This window comes from Epinephelus lanceolatus, chromosome 8 (genome assembly GCF_041903045.1).
Source record: "Epinephelus lanceolatus isolate andai-2023 chromosome 8, ASM4190304v1, whole genome shotgun sequence".
Lineage (NCBI taxonomy): Eukaryota > Metazoa > Chordata > Actinopteri > Perciformes > Serranidae > Epinephelus > Epinephelus lanceolatus.
This window is the reverse complement of record NC_135741.1, coordinates 5961997-5981121: the sequence shown is the minus strand read 5'-3', so window position 1 is coordinate 5981121 and position 19125 is coordinate 5961997. Positions and strand designations below refer to the sequence as shown.

Below are 19125 nucleotides of genomic sequence, written 5' to 3'. Positions count from 1 at the left end.
GTAATTTCTCTTTATTCTACTGCAGCAGGCTGCCTTATTCTGTCCTGAAAATACACCAATTTAAATCAAAAATAATTATCAAATACATTTATATTGGAATCAAGTCAAAAAAAAAAAGATTTTTGCAGTGCAGACAAAAACATTACATTTATACTGCTTTTAATTGAAAAAAAAAAATACATTCATACATAAACTTCCAGGTAATCGACTCTGCTGTGATGAAAAAAAAAAAACTAATAAGGAAGGAAGGAGAGTAAAGGTCAGACTGTGTGTGATGAGTTTGGAGGAGGAACTTAGTCATTTAGAGAAGTGAGAAGTTTCTGAAACGAAAGAGAGGCAGCGTTAAACCATCAGAGCCTCAAACATGAACGTCTATCAGACTTTGATCTGCCTCTTCTTCCTCTGTGAGTACACTCACTCTATTTTTATCATTCTCTCTTTTCTCATCGATGTTTAAATTTTCTTTTTAGTTCTTTTATTTATTCATTTACAGTCGGTCAGTTAAACTTTGCAGCAGATGGGAAACAGTTTCTCATGAGTGACTCTGTTTCATCACGTCTTGTATCAGTCCACCAACATGTGGTTGGTTTCTGTGGTTAAACTTGGTGATCAGAGTTTGTTCAGAGTCACTGAGTGGTGAAAGAAGAACTTAGAGCTTGTACTCAAGTAAAAGTAGAAATACTGCAGTGTAGAAATATTCCAAAAAGTCCTGCAGTCAAATTTTAACAAAGTACAAAAACTACTATCATCAAAATGTACTTAAAGTAACAAAAGTAAAAGTACTCATTATGCAAAAAAGTTCATTTCAGAAAGATCTATGCTTTGTTACTGTATTTTAATGATTGATGCATGAATGTGTTCATCACTTTGAAGTTGCAGCTGGTAAAAGCGGAGCTAATTCTAAATGCTTTGTACACTGTGGGTAGTTTGTGGATTTCCTCCTGGGTACAGAAGGACAGCTGCAGTATAGCAGCAGATGTTTTTGTTTTCTGTATTTCTGGGTATTCACTTTGGTCAATGTGGTAGATGCCACTCCTTTTTTTGTGGCTCAATAAGCTTGTAACCCTTCCTAGTACTTTTGTTTTAATTCATTAATCACAAATTAATCAGCATATGTCTAATATACAGCAAAATTTAGCAAAAACAAAATAACAATATTAATAATAATTATCATCATCATCATCTTAGCTTTAAAGTCACAGCTGACTTCCTTTAATCTTCCTGTTGAATCTGTTCGAGCTGAAAAAAGATTTTATATATTTCAGCTTCAGAAGAACAGCAGCTCTGCAGCAGTAAACTATTGTTAGCAGTCGTGTTCAGCTCTTAAAAATATATTTTGTAAACTACTAATTTGTATGATTCTTATTTGTAGACTTGCATTTTTTGATATTTATTTTTTAAACTCATATCTTGTGAACATTTTATTCCCCATGTGTCAGCCTACTGTCACAGAATATTGGAGACAATATTAATGTAACACATGAAAATCTCATTTCCCCTGCAAACAAGCAATTAAAAGATGGAAATTCATTTTTAATGCAAGAAACCCTAACATCCAGTTTTAATCTTTTTTTAATCTTAAGTAGCTTTAGGGTTAGGACAGTAGTTGAATAACATGTTCTTTTTTTGTATCAGCTTTTTCCAGCTCTTTATTGAAGTTTGTTGTTGGTTTAACACTGTATGAAATATTCTGCCCAGGCCACCGTGTTTATTACGACTTAATCATTTGATTGAATGAAAATATTCTAGATGCATTGTGCATGATTTTATACATAATTCCCCAAAGTTCAGTCGGACATATTTGGTGTCTTTTAAAAACTTTGGAATCTCCACTGAAATTAAGAATAAAGTTCTGTGTGAACAATGTTTGGACGCACAGCATCAGTCTGTAATAAGTGGCCACTGGTGGGTCTGTTTAGGAAGTTTCAGTGAGTCACAAATACAAAGAAAATTACAAAGAACTTGACAAAACAGACAAACTAAAACTTAATTAAAAAAAAAAAAAAAACCACAACGTGCATTTGTTTGAAATCCACCTCCGTGTGGCCCTAGTGGAGCTGATATCTGACTACAGCTGCAGATAATTGAGTTGAAAATTAGTCTTTGAAAACAGGCAGCATCAGTTGGATAAGTTGGGATCATTTAAAACCAATCAGTCTAAGGCTTATATTAATAACAACAAACACTGTATAGCAGCCAATATTTGCTGATATTCGTACCAGTTTGACTGCTTTTTGTTGATTGACCCCAAACAGCGGGGTGGCACAGTGTTGCAGTGGTTAGCACTGTTGCCTTACAGCCAGATGGATCCTGGTTTGGACCTGGGGTGCACCACACAGCTTACTTGTTACAGTGCCCCGTGTTTTTCTTTTTTAACGATACATATTTATATATAGCTTTGTGGTTTATTTCTACTGATGCTTCCTGTTTGCAGTTTCCCTCTGCTGCTGTAATGTTGCAAATTTCCCCGCTGTGGTCTGAAAAAAGGAGGCAGTTGTTATTTGTGATATTGGGCTTATAAATAAATAAAATTGATTGATCATCTTATCTTACCTTCCTCCACAGTCTGTCCTGTTAGAACAAACTTTTCATTCAAGTTGAGTCTTTTTAAACTTGCCATTTCCTTGACTTTGCATTCAATTAAGCCACCTCTAAACTAGGTATTATTTTCATTGTCGACTAATCTGTCGATTATTTCTTCGATTAGTCGACTGATCATTTTACCGAAAAATGTATAAAAATGTTGAAAAATGTCGGCCTGTCTCTCCCAAACCCCAGAATTATTTCATCTAATGTCTTGTTTCGTACTCAGGCCAAAGGGTTTCAGTTCACCGTCATGAGAGAGTGTGTAAAGCTGACAATATTTGAATGTAAGAAGCTGCAATAAGAGTATTTTGGGGTACTTTTATAGTACTTTTCTATGAAAAATGACTCAAACCGATTAGTCGACTACTAAAATAGTCACAGATTATTTTGATAGTCAATTAGTCATCGATTAGTCGACTAATCATGGCAGCCCTACTCTAAACCTGACTTTACATTTGTCTGAAAACGCAGTAATGTTTCCATCTGTTAATTGTTATTGACTGAATTACTTGAGTAGTGCAGTTTACATGTTTTTTTTGTTTTTTCCTTCAAACATCAGACCAGAGTTAGAATTTAAGATTCTGATGGTTGAAATCTTTGGTGAAAGAAACCAAATCAAATCTCTGTTGGATTGGTGCGCCTTGGTGGCAGAGAGGTTTCTGCACATGTCATGTTATTGTAATGTACCAGGTTTGATTCCAGCCCTGGGACCTTTGTTTGTGTTGGTGCATGTCATCCCCTTCTGTTTCCAATCAAACCTCTACACTGTCAAATAAATGCAAAAATGACCCAAACCAAACCAGTTTATTCCAGTACGGCTCTGTGGATTTATGAATGATCTCTCAAACAAATCAGACTGTAACATCCTACGGGAAGGACAGATAATAACTATTGAATGTTCATCTTTTCAGCAGCACTGCGGGGAAACACTGGTGTCATCAATGCACAAGGCCACATCGTTACAGGAGCTGAAGGAGGAAACATCACAGTTGTGTGTAACTTCAAGTTGTCTGGAAGAAGAAGGCTCTTCTGTAAGGAAGAATGTAAAGATGGAGACATTCTCATTGACACACATGAGGTCACAGCTCAGAGAGGTCGATACAGCATCAAATATAAAGAAGGAACTTTTCCAGCATCGTATACAATTCTGAATGTGAACATCACAAATCTTACTGAGTCTGACTCAGGACGATACAGCTGTCGTTTGGACAGATCTGTCTTCTTCATACCATCATACTCAAAGTTTGAGATCAGAGTTAAAGATGGTGAGTTTCTACTGGGAGTCATGAAATGAACTCTTCACTGACAGCTGCTGATGTTTCAAATAATCTAACATGTTTAGGTTAACAATTATAGGGCTGCCACGATTAGTCGACTAATCGATGACTAATCGACTATTAAAATGATTGGTGACTATTTTAGTAATCAACTAATTGGTTTGAGTCATTTTTTCATAGAAAAGTACTATAAAAGTACCCCAAAATACTCTTATTGCAGCTTCTTACGTGAGATATTGGCAGCTTTACACACTCTCCTGTGACGGTGAACTAAAACCCTTTGCCGTGAGTATGAAACAAGACATTAGATGACGTAATTTTGGGGTTTGGACAAGACAGACCGACATTTTTCAACATTTTAACACATTTTTCGATGAATTGATTAGTCGACTAATCAAAGAAATAATCGACAGATTAGTCGACAATGAAAATAATCGTTAGTGGCAGCCCTAAACAATTATATTCAGAGCTGCATATTTTCATCACTGTGAACTCTGATAAATGCTCCTTTAAAAACCAAGAGTTCATCTGTAAACTATCTGATAAACTCAGACTGTCACACACCACAGCTGATTTAAATATTGTTGCACCAAACACATTGATCACTTTCTGCATTCACCTGTATGATCAGAAATACACGGATACATTCACAGAGAATTTGTGTTTTATCAATGAAATGTTTCCACAGATCTCTTTGTATCTGTACGATCAGTATCTGATTGATTTGTTGTGTTTTCATGTTTCACAGCTCCAACCTCTTCAGACCCAAACTGGATTCTTCCACCTGTTACAGCATTTGTACCATCGACCTCCACACTGATGACATCACAGAGTTTAAGCTCCACATCTTCATCAGCCTCCTCTGAAGGCACCAAGCAGCCTCAACAGCAACACACAACACCAGCTGCAGGTTCAGGTACATTTAGTTTGTTGTTTAAGTGTATGTAAGTGTATGTATGTGTGTAAGTGTGTATGTGTCCATATACTGTGTTTATGCAAATACATGACTGTGTTTTCTTGTGTGTGTAAATGTATTCAGTTAATGATTTAAATATTTAGTTGATGGTACCATTAGTTTGACAGTTACGCTCCCAGATATTTTTATAATGAAACAGGAAGTGTAAAACAAACTTGTTCTTCTGCTCCTGCTGCCAAAGGTCCGCTGCTGTTTGTGGGTCTGACTCTGCTCATCATGTTGATCATATTATCAGCAGCTTTGATGATGTTCTGCAGGAAGAGGGCCAGTAAACCCAAAGGTGAGGCTACAGGAAACACACACATAACAAAGACACCTGAACATTTAAAACTCTCAGACAAAAAAAGTGCACAAGGTGCTTAAAGGAGGGTTTCATCTTTTTTCAATTGAAAGTAGCTAAAGTCAAGTTATATATCATCACATCATAACGACACTTTTCATACGTGCATGTCTGGACCATACTTTTTAATTTACAGAGACCCAACAATTCAAACAAATTTCCACCAAGAGCATGGACTCATTATTTTCCTCTGTTGTGAGACGGTTGTGAGGAAACACTTCCTTCTAACAGGCAGAACTGAGACTCTGTGGTGGGCGGCCATCTGCCTCTGCTGGTTGGGTAAAACTGCCCAAAAAGTCACTAGATATTCCTAGATTACATAACCCACCATATCTGTGATATCATAACTATTTACTGTATGTACAACATTTTAAAATGTATTTTAAAAAATGAAGTGGAGCTGAACTTATCTGACTCTAATGACCTTTATCATCAGTTATTATTTTTTGTCAGTGTTCCATAATCTCACCCGTGTGCATCTAAATCTACCACTAATTTCAAATCTGTTAGGCTGTTGTTTAGACTTTGGAACTGAGGAAGTCATGAGGAGAGAGGATCCAGACACTGGGACAATCTCAGTTTGGTAAACTCTGAGTTTTGAGAAAAGATGAAACATGAACAGTCACGTCACTTCCTGTGTGCGTCACACTCACCACTGCCCACATTCAGGCAGGTGATGGTGACTCACGTGCATTTGCTCAGTTTCAGATGACTCTAAGCATCAGGGTGCCATGACGATGTGGAAACGTAGCTTGGTAGCTAATGTTAGCTCGCTAGCTAATGAATACAGCACAACTTAATTTTTTTGGTACATTTTCCATTTTCTTATGTTCCATGATGGTCTCCCGACTCAGGCAACATCTCTCATGGGGGGACATTGTTCATGGCCAGTATCATAGACATAGACATAGTTCATAGACCAAGCAACAATCGATGTCATCTCCACACCTACTTCTTTGCTATTGGTTGAGGCTGTGACTTTGCTGGTCTAAGCTCACCAAATTTAAACTCCACCTGTTGCAAAGATGCAAATTTGCTTTGCTACCGGAAGCAAATGTTTTATTGCCCCTTTTCTCGCGTTGAGAGGAAGTAAACAGCAGGCAAATATTCGCCAGTGTTAATTTCACCCATGTGTGACCGACCGCACCCTAAAGTTGAAATGTGGTGCATGGTGGCATTTCTGCTTTAGGATTTGCATACAATGGACTGACTGCTTTCCAGTTGTACACAATGGATTACAGCAAGAAAAAGAGACGCTCATTGTAATCAAAGGAATGGGAACTGTATTTAATGTGCACTTAGTTCTCTGTAGGGATGGATATGTTAATGAAACCTGGTATTAAATGACCACAGAGCTAAATAATTAAAGACAATTCATCACTAGTAGCATCATTTTTAGAGGTAAAATGTTTCATTTTATACTATTAATGCATACATTTGTAAGGGATAAAAATTATGTCCAGAATGCTAAAATTGCACCTAAAAGGAAATATATTTAAATAAAAAAATAAATAAAACAAAAGTAACCCTCCTAAAGTTCAGTCAAAAATAAATAGATAAAAAATCCTCACCAGCACCCGTCTATAGTTCCTGAGTGGGGACGGGAATTGAGAAGACTTTATTGAAACCAATACCATTATTGTTTATTTGGATCCCCATTAGCTACCACATTAGTAGCAGCTACTCTTCCTGGGGTCCACACACGAAATTATATTGCATAGCATTAAAACACATTACATTACAGTACATTTAAAAAAAAAAAAAAAAAAAACAGTTTAAAAACTTAATACAGGCAAAATAACATTCTTCCTGATACCTCAGGCAACAACATAGTTACAAAACAATTTCAAATTTGCAGCACAATAAACAATAAAACAATAAACACTTAAACAATGTATGTGTAGACTATTCAGCTCTTTCATTGCTCTGCAAAATACTGTGTGTTGCATTGAACTGGTATTTGAGATGGGAAGCACAAAGAGACCTTGTGATGCATGTCTGGTGTCGTAGGAGTGTATGACAAAGCTAAAATTAAGTTGGTTGTACAAGATACTTGGGACCTCAGTAGATGAGATGTTTTCAACAAAAGAAAGCAGAGAGATAAGAAGTCTGTCTTTTACTAATGGCCATCCTAAAGTGGCATGCATTTCGTTGATGTTCGTCCTTTTTGCACAACACGGAGCAACACGTGCAGCTCTATTTTGGAGCAGTTGTAATTTTAACAAATCTTTCTCGGCAGCACTAGACCAAACCACTGGACAATAATCCAAGTGAGTGAGGACCAATTTGGGAGATGCATTGTTGTGGTATTTGGTACATCTCTTGATGACTGACAAACTTCTTCCCATCTCTGCAACAATCTTATCAACCTGCTTTGACCATGTTAATTTACTGTCCAAAATAATACTAAGCAATTTTGTCTCCTTTACCTGTTGGTTTGGCGTTCCTTTAAATGATAAATTTAATTTAGGCTTATTTTTCAATGCAATATGTGATCCAAATACAATGCTTTTTGTTTTTTATAAGTTGAGAACTAATTTATTACTACTCACCCATGTTATTACAAATTGTAAGTTCATTGTCACTGTTAGATTATTAATTGCATCTGCTGGCATATATAAGGTTGTGTCATCTGCATGCATAGCTGCTGTTGTATGATTTAGAACAAGTGGTAGGTCATTTGTGAATATGGAAAATAAAACAGGTCCGAGGCAGCTGCCCTGCGGGACACCACACTGTAGTTGTCCCACCTGTGAAAAACTGCCATTATAAAAAAACACAGTTTCCTGTTGGACAAGTAGTTTTTAAACCATTCTATGGCATTATGTGTAAAATTTTAGCACTTGAGTTTGTTCAGTAGTGTGTTATGATCTATTACATCGAAAGCTGCACTAAAATCTAATGAAACTGCACCCACCAACTTTTTATTGTCTGTATGTCGTAGACAATCATCTGTTAACTATGTTAGTGCTGTTCCAGTTTAATGTTCTTGACGGTAAGCGTGCTGACATTAATTTATTCACTGTAAAGAAGCACTGAATTTAAGCCTGCGTTGCGTAGTCTCTTACCACTCTTACTTGACATTATTATTTTACAACCCACACTTTCTTCCTCTACACCATGACTCCTTCCTGTTGCAAGTTTTCAGCAGTGTAGACGCAGTTGATGTCATTGTTTTTATGCAACTGTCAGAAAAACATGATGTCATTGATAAAAGGAATTGATAAGATCAGAGGCAAATGATTCTGATGGACAATGTGGAACCGGTTCTTGATTCCCGTCCCTGCTCCTGAGTTTAGCTCCTGTTAGTTCCTGTGAGGTTTGGGTGTAAAAAGGTTGTCTGTGTCTCTGTGACTGATCCACATGTTTTAGCAGTGGACTTAATCCTCTGAACTGCATGTTTTACAGCAGCTCCTGTGGAAACTGAGTATGCTGATGTCACAGAGGTGAGTCTGAGTAACTTTGGGACTTCTCAGCATCATTAGTGTTTGTGAAACCAGCTGACATGAATACAAACCCCTCTCCTCTTCCTGCAGACCAACAGAGTGTATGAGGAGATCAGCGAGGAGGACAGAAAGAGCAGATCTCCTCCTGTAGAAATGTCCACAGTTTACTCTTATGCCAAACCACATGGAGTCGAAACCTCGGACGAATACAGCCTTGTCACTGCAGCCACTCCTCAGAGGAACGTAAGTAAAAAGGTTTTAGGTTTAGGAAACACCTTTAGGCTACATCCACTAAAATAACTTGACCTTTACATGTTTCACTAAAGCTGTGTGTCATTATCTCACATCTGTCTCTGGTGATGATGAGTGATGTCACACCTGTTGTGCTTTTATTTGCTCTGTTACTTTTTATTTGTTGTTTGGATCCAGGCCTTGAGACGTGGCCTTTTATTGTACAGCAGAGGAAATAATTTTGTAGTAGAGAGAGAATCGTGGATGAACTTTATGTTAGTTAATATTTCAGATTTAAAAGGAATTTAAATTAATAAGTTGGAGAGGACTTTACTCCTTCCTTTATGATCATATCTGAAGAAGCTTCCGTTGTCTCAAGGAGGAAATCCTCTGACTAAACGTTAAGATGTGATCAGCAAGATGGAGGATAAGGAGATGAACTAACCAATAGGTTTGGAGATAAAACCCTGTGAACAGTTGATATGAAGCAGCACACACGCTGAAATGATGCTCTTGTGACAAAGCAGGTGAATCAACTCAAAAACCAGCGTAAGTGATGAACTTTTCTGTTTTCTTGCAGACTGAAGACGACTCCAGTAAACTCACCTACTCTGTGGTGGATTTTTCTGAAGGTGCGTCGCTCCACAGCGCCCCCCGTCATGATACGGATAAGGTTGTTTATTCTGTTCCTCGGGTAGATGTGAGCTCAGACAGCAGCCACAGCGACAAGACCTCACCTCCTCTGTACTCTACGGTTACTTCACATTAGCTGTAGCTTCAGCTAGGCTTGTGCCGATTTCCAGTTTAACCGGTTCGGTCCGGTTTAAGAGCTCCACCCGGTTTAATTCACGTCAACCGGATAAACTGGAGGAGAGAGAGAGAAAAAAAAAAAAACATTTCACATCGGCGGCGTGTCAAGGGACTATATTCAACTTATCTTGCATTGTAACATGCATTATGACAACGTAATACAGTTTATGTTTGTTTATAAATGAAGTGGAGGAGCCTACAAGTGTTTTGTTTAGTTTGTCTCAGAGGGTTCAGAGGGACTCCGCAGCTCCGCTGTCTACTGCTGCTGCAAGAGATCAAATTTCATTGGGGGCGGGGAAAAGTGCGAGGGAGTCAGCAGTCATTCAGTTTGTTGCCCTAGTAACCCGTTTCCACTGAAGAAGTTCCTGGTACTATTTGGGTGGCTGGAACTACTACAGGAACGTCCTCTCGCTCGGCCCTCTCAACCGCCATGTCTCTACTGAGAGAGCTGAGTCGGAGGAAGGTTCCTTGGTGTCCTTCTGCTTCTTCTTCTTCTTCTTGTGTAACCTTGTGTGTATTGGCGGTTAATACAGCGTTACCGCCACGTAGTGGATTGGAAGCGCATTACACCTATAATGGGCTTTGATTGGGAAAAATAGCTCAAATGCGACCCCCAGTGGTAAAACTAGGTATATAATTCGATATATCGGTTCGGTTAGATATTTGGCTTTAAATCAAACCGGTTGGAAAATTTTCAAACTGGCACAAGCCTAGCTTCAACGCAGGAGGATACCTAGAGCATAGACGTGAAAGGCCACTGACAAAGCACTGATATGTGACGACTTGGGATGAGAACGTGTTTGTATTGCATCTGCATAAGTGTCTATATTTAGTTACTGCAGTTATAAACTGTATTTATTCTGTATTTTCAAAATGTAGTTGATGTGTTGAGGTGGTGAATCTCATTATCATGAGAACAACGGCCTGTAAAATTTTACATTCCTGATCTTTTGATACCAAAGTGTCAATAATAATTAACATATTTTTATATATAATAAACATAACTTGAATTGAACACTGGCAGTTTTCTGGCAGTATTTACCATTAATGTTGTGTCAGCACAACTCATTAAAATAATCTTTGTAATTCAGAAAGTTTAACTGAATCAATAAATCTGAGTTTGTATCCTGCAACAAAACATTTTACTTCAGGACCCTGAGCTGCTTTTTACAGTGCAGATTATATAAATAATAAATAAATAAAGAAATTAACTACATTTAAATATTTAAATAAAATCAGAGCATTAAAATAAGATAAGAGATGCCGTTAAGAATAAACAGTTTATAACAGACTTGTTGCAGCTGAAGATGAGTCGAGGAAAGTCACCACTCTGGGGTCAGTTTTTCCAACGAGCTCTTCAGCTGACTCAACAGCGCCCCCTCATGGTAATGCTGATAATGTCGTCTATGTGTCTCAGGTAAACGCTGAAGTGGCAGCGCAGTCGCTACAAGAAAATGTTGGCGTTGTATTAATATTTGAAGCTGCGTAAACTGGAATATGTTTGTGATTGTTTTGATAAAAAAATGACATCTAGGACTCAATAATGGACAGAAATCTGACACTGATGCTTTAAGTTACAACCAAGTCTAGTTTTAATGTAAAACCAGACATAAACCTGCATATATAATAATATATATTTATATCACCTTTCATACAAGAAATGCAGCACAAAGTGCTTTACAATAAGGACATTATAAACAGTGAGTGCTTCACATGAAAACAGACAGAATGAACATTAAACAGACCAACAAGACATTTCAATATTAAAGGACATTTAAAAACAGTTTAAAACTGAACTGAAGTGATTGAACAATTTCTATTTAAGAGTGGTTTTGATTTGAGATCCTGTTTATCAAAATCTCCCTGTGTCGCCTTTTAGTCCTCCGATGTCAGCAACAATCAGAGCCTACTATTCCTGACGGACACAGACTCACCAACAGATATTAATAAACTGAAATAAATGTCTTTCAGCTTACACCAGACCGTCTTCCTAAGAGTTCCCCTCACTGTGGGTATTGTCTGTGTCAGGTACAGCCCTCAGCTGCCCCAGAATCTCCCACACTATAGGTAGTGTGTTCCATATAGGATGGTAAAAATGTAATGTAGAAGGGAGGAGAGAAGAGTTGAGTGTGTGATGTGTTTGGAGGAGGGACTCCATCATTTAGAGAAGTGACAAGTTCCTGGTTTGCCAGTGAAGAAGAAAGAGAAGAAAGAGAGGCAGCGTTAAACCATCAGAGCCTCAAACATGAACGTCTGTCAGACTTTGATCTGCTTCTTCTTCCTCTGTGAGTACATTCACTTTTTATTTCTATCAATCTCTCTGCTCATTATGTCTTCTTTTATTTTATTTTATTTATTTACAGTCGGTCAGTTAACTAATTAACTAACCCAATTTAACTAATTAAATGCAGATACTCAGGACAGACAGACAGACAGCACTGACAATATTTACATACACAAAACAGTAACAATAAAGTGCTTCAGGCTTCCTGTGGTTTGTGTGTAGCCTGACGCACTTTATTGTTACTTTATTGTGCTGTCTGTCTGTCTGTCTGTCTGTCCTGAGTATCTGCATTTAATTAGTTAAGTTGAATGCCTGCTCTCCAAAAACTGCAAAACAAATCTACCTACGGGTATTTAATAAAGTAATCTGATCTGAATCTGGTCAGTTAAACTTTGCAGCAGATGGGAAACAGTTTCTCATGAGTGACTCTGTTTCATCACATCCTGTATCAGTCCACCAACATGTGGTTGGTTTCTGTGGTTAAACTTGGTGATCAGAGTTTGTTCAGAGTCACTGAGTGGTGAAAGAAGAACTTAGAGCTTGTACTCAAGTAAAAGTAGAAATACTGCAGTGTAGAAATACTCTGTTACAAGTAAAAGTCCTGCAGTCAAAATATTCTTATTCTTATTCTTATTATTAATAATAATAAAGCTGACCTTGTATTTTGTCTTGATCTAACTGGTGCACTTTACATTCACAGAGTTGTTTATTTTTTCTTTGTGAAACATCAAATCAGAGTCACAACGATGATTCTGTTGTTGGAAATCTTTGTTGAAAGACTCTAAATCAAATTTGTGTTGTATTAAATTGTTAGGCCTCAGTCACAGACTGGTTGAACTGGACAGTTTATCTTGGTGTGACTCTGTAGATCTGTGAATGATCTGTGTAACTGTGAAACACATCAGACTGCAACAGCTTATGTAAAGTAAAGATAATAACTATTTATTGTTCATCTGTTCAGCAGCACTGTGGGACACTGATCTCATCAATGCACAAGACCACATCGTTACAGGAACTGAAGGAGGAAACATCACAGTTGGATGTCGCTTCACTTTCTCTGGAAGAAGAAGGCTCCTCTGTAAGGAAGAATGTGAAGATGGAGACATTCTCATTGACACAGATGAGACCACAGCTCAGAGAGGTCGATACAGCATCAAATATGAAGAAGGATTTTATCCAGCATCGTATACAATTCTGAATGTGAGCATCACAAATCTGACTGAGTCTGACTCAGGACGATACAGCTGTGGTTTGCTCAGATCTGTCTTCTTCATACCATCATACTCAGAGTTTGAGATCAGAGTTAAAGATGGTGAGTTTCTACTGGGAGTCATGAAATGAACTCTTCACTGACAGCTGCTGATGTTTCAAATAATCGAACATGTTTAGGTTAACAATTATATTCAGAATTTGTGTTGTATCAATGAAATGTTTCCACAGATCTCTTTGTATCTGTACGATCAGTATCTGATTGATTTGTTGTGTTTTCATGTTTCACAGCTCCAACCTCTTCAGACCCAAACTGGATTCTTCCACCTGTTACAGCATTTGTACCATCGACCTCCACACTGACGACATCACAGAGTTTAAGCTCCACATCTTCATCAGCCTCCTCTGAAGGCACCAAGCAGCCTCAACAGCAACACACAACACCAGCTGCAGGTTCGGGTACATTTAGTTTGTTGTTTAAGTGTATGTGTGTCCATATAATGTGTTTATGCAAATACACGACTGTGTTTTCTTGTGTGTGTAAATGTATTCAGTTAATGATTTAAATATTTAGTTGGTGGTACCATTAGTTTGACAGTTACGCTCCCAGATATTTTTATAATGAAACAGGAAGTGTAAAACAAACTTGTTCTTCTGCTCCTGCTGCCAAAGGTCCGCTGCTGTTTGTGGGTCTGACTCTGCTCATCATGTTGATCATATTATCAGCAGCTTTCATGATGTTCTGCAGGAAGAGGGCCAGTAAACCCAAAGGTGAGGCTACAGGAAACACACACAGATAACAAAGACACCTGAGCATCTGAAACTTGTGCAGAGACAAGACTCTGTGTATGGTTATATTTACCCTCAGTAACAGACATGCTGCCTGGTTTGTGTTGCGTAGAAAGACGTCTCAGCATTTTGCTGGTGTTTCCACTCTTACTTTACATTATCATTTTACAAACATTACAAGCAGCACTGTTGTCATCTTTCTTCAAGAAATGAACCCACACTTTCTTCCTCTCTGCCATCAATCAATCAATCAATCAATCAATCAATCAATCAATCAATCAATCAATTGTATTGATAAAGCCCAATATCACAAATCATAATTTGCCTCACAGGGCTTTACAGCATACGACATCCCTCTGTCCTTTGGACCCTCGCAGCGGATAAGGACAAACTCCCCAAAAAAACCTTTAACGGGGAAAAAAACAGTAGAAACCTCAGGAAGAGCAACTGAGGAGGGATCCCTCTTCCAGGACGGACAGACGCGCAATAGATGTCGTACAGAACAGATCAACATAATAAATTAAGTTAAGTAATCCGTATGACACAATGAGACAGAGATATATATATATATATATATATATATATATATATATATATACATATATATATATATATATATATATATATATATATATATATATATATATATGCAGGACAGACGATATGTAAGGGATAATATATAATGAGGGAAAATAAATCCCGACAGGGGAATAGATAGAACTATTCCAACTTTTGGTGAAAGTTATGTACTCACCCAGGCTTAGTGGACTGAACCGAGGCATAAAATTCGCATAAAATGTCATTAAGCATGACTGCCGAGTGTGTATTCAAATCCGTGTTCTTTTGTTTTTGGCAGAGAAAGTCCGTCAGTACAGTACTACTATACTGTACTGTAGCACAGCACAGTATAGTACAGTAGCCCACTTTGTTGTCTTTTTTTGTAGGCTATTTATCTCATCTTTCTCCTCTTCTATCACTTGAAGCTCTTCAGGTGTCAGTTCCTTGAGCCGTTTTTCGCTTGATTTTTTTCTTTCCTTCTCCATTTCTTTTTCTTCAGCGGCATCCCATTCCTCAAAATCCTTGTAGCTACTCTCCAAATAAGTTAAAAGAAATGTTAAAATCAGAATCGGAAGTTGTTTGACAGCTGCAGTGTTGCAGGGGCAGCGTCCCTAGCAACTGTGTAATGACCGTAATATCAGACCACTGAATGCCGCGACTGACCAATCAGAATACAGCATTTAATAGAGCCCTGTAATAATATAGTTATAATTCTAGCTGTTGTGGTACAATATGTTGAAACTATCTGATAGTATACATATGTGACAATAATCATATGTGTATAATAACAGTAGAAGTATGACTAATGATGGCAGCAGCAGCAGGGGGCATCTGGCAGGACCACAGCAGCAGCACAACCACACACATCACACCATCCAGGCACCGCTGCAATACGAGTTAACCTGAGAGACAGTGGAGCACAAAGGCTCCGGAGAAGAAGCCGAGTTAGTGACACAGAGACAGAGACAGAAACAGACCAATTTTTCTGCATCTTTTCGGGTCAGGATAGGCCTAATTTTTGCAATATTATGCAGATGAAAAAATGCAGTCCATGAGTTTTATTTTAAATGAGAATTAAAAGACAAATCTTGATCAAATGTTACTCCGAGGTTTCTTACGGTAGTGCTAGAGGCCAGAGCAATGCCATCTAGAGAAACTATGTCATCAGATAAAGAGTCTCTGAGTTGTTTGGGGCCAAGAACAATAACTTCAGTTTTGTCTGAATTTAACATCAGGAAATTGGTGCTCATCCAGGTTTTTATGTCTTTAAGGCAGTTATGGAGTTTAGTTAATTGATTACTTTCTTCTGGCTTCATCGATAAATACAACTGAGTATCATCCGCATAACAATGGAAATTTACAGAGTGATTTCTAATGGTGTTACCTAAAGGAAGCATATATAGAGTAAATAGGATTGGTCCGAGCACAGAACCTTGCGGAACTCCAAAACAAACTTTAGTACGTAAGGATGATTCATCATGAACGTGAACAAACTGAAAATGATCAGATAAATAAGATTTAAACCAGCTCAGTGCAGAACCTTTTAGGCCACTTAAGTGTTCCAGTCTCTGTAGCAGAATTTGATGGTCATTTGTGTCAAACGCTGCACTAAGATCTAATAAAACAAGTACAGAGACAAGTCCTTTGTCTGAAGCAATCAGAAGGTCATTTGTAATTTTAACTAGTGCTGTCTCAGTGCTATGATGCACTCTAAATCCTGACTGAAATTCTTCAAATAAATTATTATCATGGAGAAAATCACACAGCTGGTCTGCGACTACTTTGTCAAGGATCTTTGACAGAAAGGGAAGATTAAATATTGGTCTATAGTTGGCTAACACCTCGGATCTAGGGTGGGCTTTTTTAGTAGAGATTTAATTACAGCTACCTTAAAAGACTGTGGTACATAGCCTGTTATAGGATATATTGATCATATCTAATATATGAGTGTTAACTGAAGGAAAGACCTCCTTAAGTAGCCTAGTTGGGATGGGGTCTAAGAGACACGTTGATGATTTAGATGAAGAAATCACTGTGGTCAGTTCTTGAAGAGAAATCAGGGAGAAGCAATCTAAATATATATTAGGTCTTACAGCTGTGTTTGAGGTTAGATATGTACTATCTGAGGACAGGAGGTCATGAATTTTGCCTCTAATAGTTAGAATTTTGTCATTAAAAAAGCTCATAAAATCATTACTGCTAAGGGCTAAAGGAATACAAGGCTCAATAGAGCTTTGACTCTCAGTCAGCCTGGCTACAGTGCTGAAAAGAAACCTGGGGACTCCTTCCTGTTGGAAGGTTCCAGCAGCGTAGACGCAGCTGATGTCATTGTTTTTATGCAACTGTCAGAAAAACATAATGTCATTGATAAAAGGAATTGATAAGATCAGAGGCAAATGATTCTGATGGACAATGTGGAACCGGTTCTTGATTCCCGTCCCTGCTCCTGAGTTTAGCTCCTGTTAGTTCCTGTGAGGTTTGGGTGTAAAAAGGTTGTCTGTGTCTCTGTGACTGATCCACATGTTTTAGCAGTGGACTTAATCCTCTGAACTGCATGTTTTACAGCAGCTCCTGTGGAAACTGAGTATGCTGATGTCACAGAGGTGAGTCTGAGTAATTTTGGGACTTCTCAGCATCATTAGTGTTTGTGAAACCAGCTGACATGAATACAAACCCCTCTCCTCTTCCTGCAGACCAACAGAGTGTGTGAGGAGGTCAGCGAGGAGGACAGAAAGAGCAGATCTCCTCCTGTAGAAATGTCCACAGTTTACTCTTACGTCAAACCAAACAGAGTCGAAACCTCGGACGAATACAGCCTTGTCACTGCAGCCACTCCTCAGAGGAACGTAAGTAAAAAGGTTTTAGGTTTAGGAAACACCTTTAGGCTACATCCACTAAAATAACTTGACCTTTACATGTTTCACTAAAGCTGTGTGTCATTATCTCACATCTGTCTCTGGTGATGATGAGTGATGTCACACCTGTTGTGCTTTTATTTGCTCCGTTACTTTTTATTTGTTGTTTGGATCCAGGCCTTGAGACGTGGCCTTTTATTGTACAGCAGAGGAAATAATTTTGTAGTAGAGAGAGAATCGTGGATGAACTTTATGTTAGTTAATATTTCAGATTTAAAAGGAATTTAAATTAATAAGTTGGAGAGGACTTTACTCCTTCCTTTATGATCATATCTGAAGAAGCTTCCGTTGTCTCAAGGAGGAAATCCTCTGACTAAACGTTAAGATGTGATCAGCAAGATGGAGGATAAGGAGATGAACTAACCAATAGGTTTGGAGATAAAACCCTGTGAACAGTTGATATGAAGCAGCACACACGCTGAAATGATGCTCTTGTGACAAAGCAGGTGAATCAACTCAAAAACCAGCGTAAGTGATGAACTTTTCTGTTTTCTTGCAGACTGAAGACGACTCCAGTAAACTCACCTACTCTGTGGTGGATTTTTCTGAAGGTGCGTCGCTCCACAGCGCCCCCCGTCATGATACGGATAAGGTTGTTTATTCTGTTCCTCGGGTAGATGTGAGCTCAGACAGCAGCCACAGCGACAAGACCTCACCTCCTCTGTACTCTACGGTTACTTCACATTAGCTGTAGCTTCAGCTAGGCTTGTGCCGATTTCCAGTTTAACCGGTTCGGTCCGGTTTAAGAGCTCCACCCGGTTTAATTCACGTCAACCAGATAAACTGGAGGAGAGAGAAAAAAAAAAAAAAACATTTCACATCGGCGGCGTGTCAAGGGACTATATTCAACTTATCTTGCATTGTAACATGCATTATGACAACGTAATACAGTTTATGTTTGTTTATAAATGAAGTGGAGGAGCCTACAAGTGTTTTGTTTAGTTTGTCTCAGAGGGTTCAGAGGGACTCCGCAGCTCCGCTGTCTACTGCTGCTGCAAGAGATCAAATTTCATTGGGGGCAGGGAAAAGTGCGAGGGAGTCAGCAGTCATTCAGTTTGTTGCCCTAGTAACCCGTTTCCACTGAAGAAGTTCCTGGTACTATTTGGGTGGCTGGAACTACTACAGGAACGTCCTCTCGCTCGGCCCTCTCAACCGCCATGTCTCTACTGAGAGAGCTGAGTCGGAGGAAGGTTCCTTGGTGTCCTTCTGCTTCTTCTTCTTCTTCTTGTGTAACCTTGTGTGTATTGGCGGTTAATACAGCGTTACCGCCACCTAGTGGATTGGAAGCGCATTACACCTATAATGGGCTTTGATTGGGAAAAATAGCTCAAATGCGACCCCCAGTGGTAAAACTAGGTATATAATTCGATATATCGGTTCGGTTAGATATTTGGCTTTAAATCAAACCGGTTGGAAAATTTTCAAACCGGCACAAGCCTAGCTTCAACGCAGGAGGATACCTAGAGCATAGACGTGAAAGGCCACTGACAAAGCACTGATATGTGACGACTTGGGATGAGAACGTGTTTGTATTGCATCTGCATAAGTGTCTATATTTAGTTACTGCAGTTATAAACTGTATTTATTCTGTATTTTCAAAATGTAGTTGATGTGTTGAGGTGGTGAATCTCATTATCATGAGAACAACGGCCTGTAAAAGTTTACATTCCTGATCTTTTGATACCAAAGTGTCAATAATAATTA

The 19125-nt window shown here is 38.4% G+C and overlaps 2 protein-coding genes across 6 annotated transcripts; both read left to right on the top strand.

Annotated features, from left to right (window-relative positions):
• Positions 1–200: 200 nt before the first annotated feature.
• On the top strand, positions 201–9729 carry LOC144464121 (uncharacterized). Of its 4 annotated transcripts, XM_078169768.1 has the most exons (8): positions 201–404; positions 3498–3851; positions 4612–4672; positions 4721–4779; positions 5012–5119; positions 8588–8625; positions 8716–8868; positions 9437–9729. In XM_078169768.1, the coding sequence occupies exons 1-8, from the start codon at positions 365–367 to the stop codon at positions 9623–9625; spliced, it is 1002 nt and encodes a 333-aa protein (XP_078025894.1). In that variant the 5' UTR covers positions 201–364; the 3' UTR covers positions 9626–9729. The 4 variants fall into 4 exon arrangements, with proteins under 4 accessions (XP_078025894.1, XP_078025895.1, XP_078025892.1 ...); XM_078169769.1 differs by having other exon boundaries at positions 202–404; positions 3498–3617; positions 4612–4779; XM_078169766.1 differs by having other exon boundaries at positions 205–404; positions 4612–4779.
• A 1183-nt stretch (positions 9730–10912) lies between these two features.
• On the top strand, positions 10913–19106 carry LOC144464122 (uncharacterized). Of its 2 annotated transcripts, none has more exons than XM_078169770.1 (7): positions 10913–11951; positions 12912–13262; positions 13451–13618; positions 13832–13930; positions 17072–17109; positions 17200–17352; positions 17921–19106. In XM_078169770.1, exons 1-7 carry the CDS (start codon positions 11912–11914, stop codon positions 18107–18109), a joined length of 1038 nt encoding a protein of 345 aa, XP_078025896.1. In that variant the 5' UTR covers positions 10913–11911; the 3' UTR covers positions 18110–19106. The 2 variants fall into 2 exon arrangements, with proteins under 2 accessions (XP_078025896.1, XP_078025897.1); XM_078169771.1 differs by having other exon boundaries at positions 10914–11951; positions 13451–13612; positions 17921–19105.
• The last annotated feature ends 19 nt before the right edge of the window (positions 19107–19125 follow it).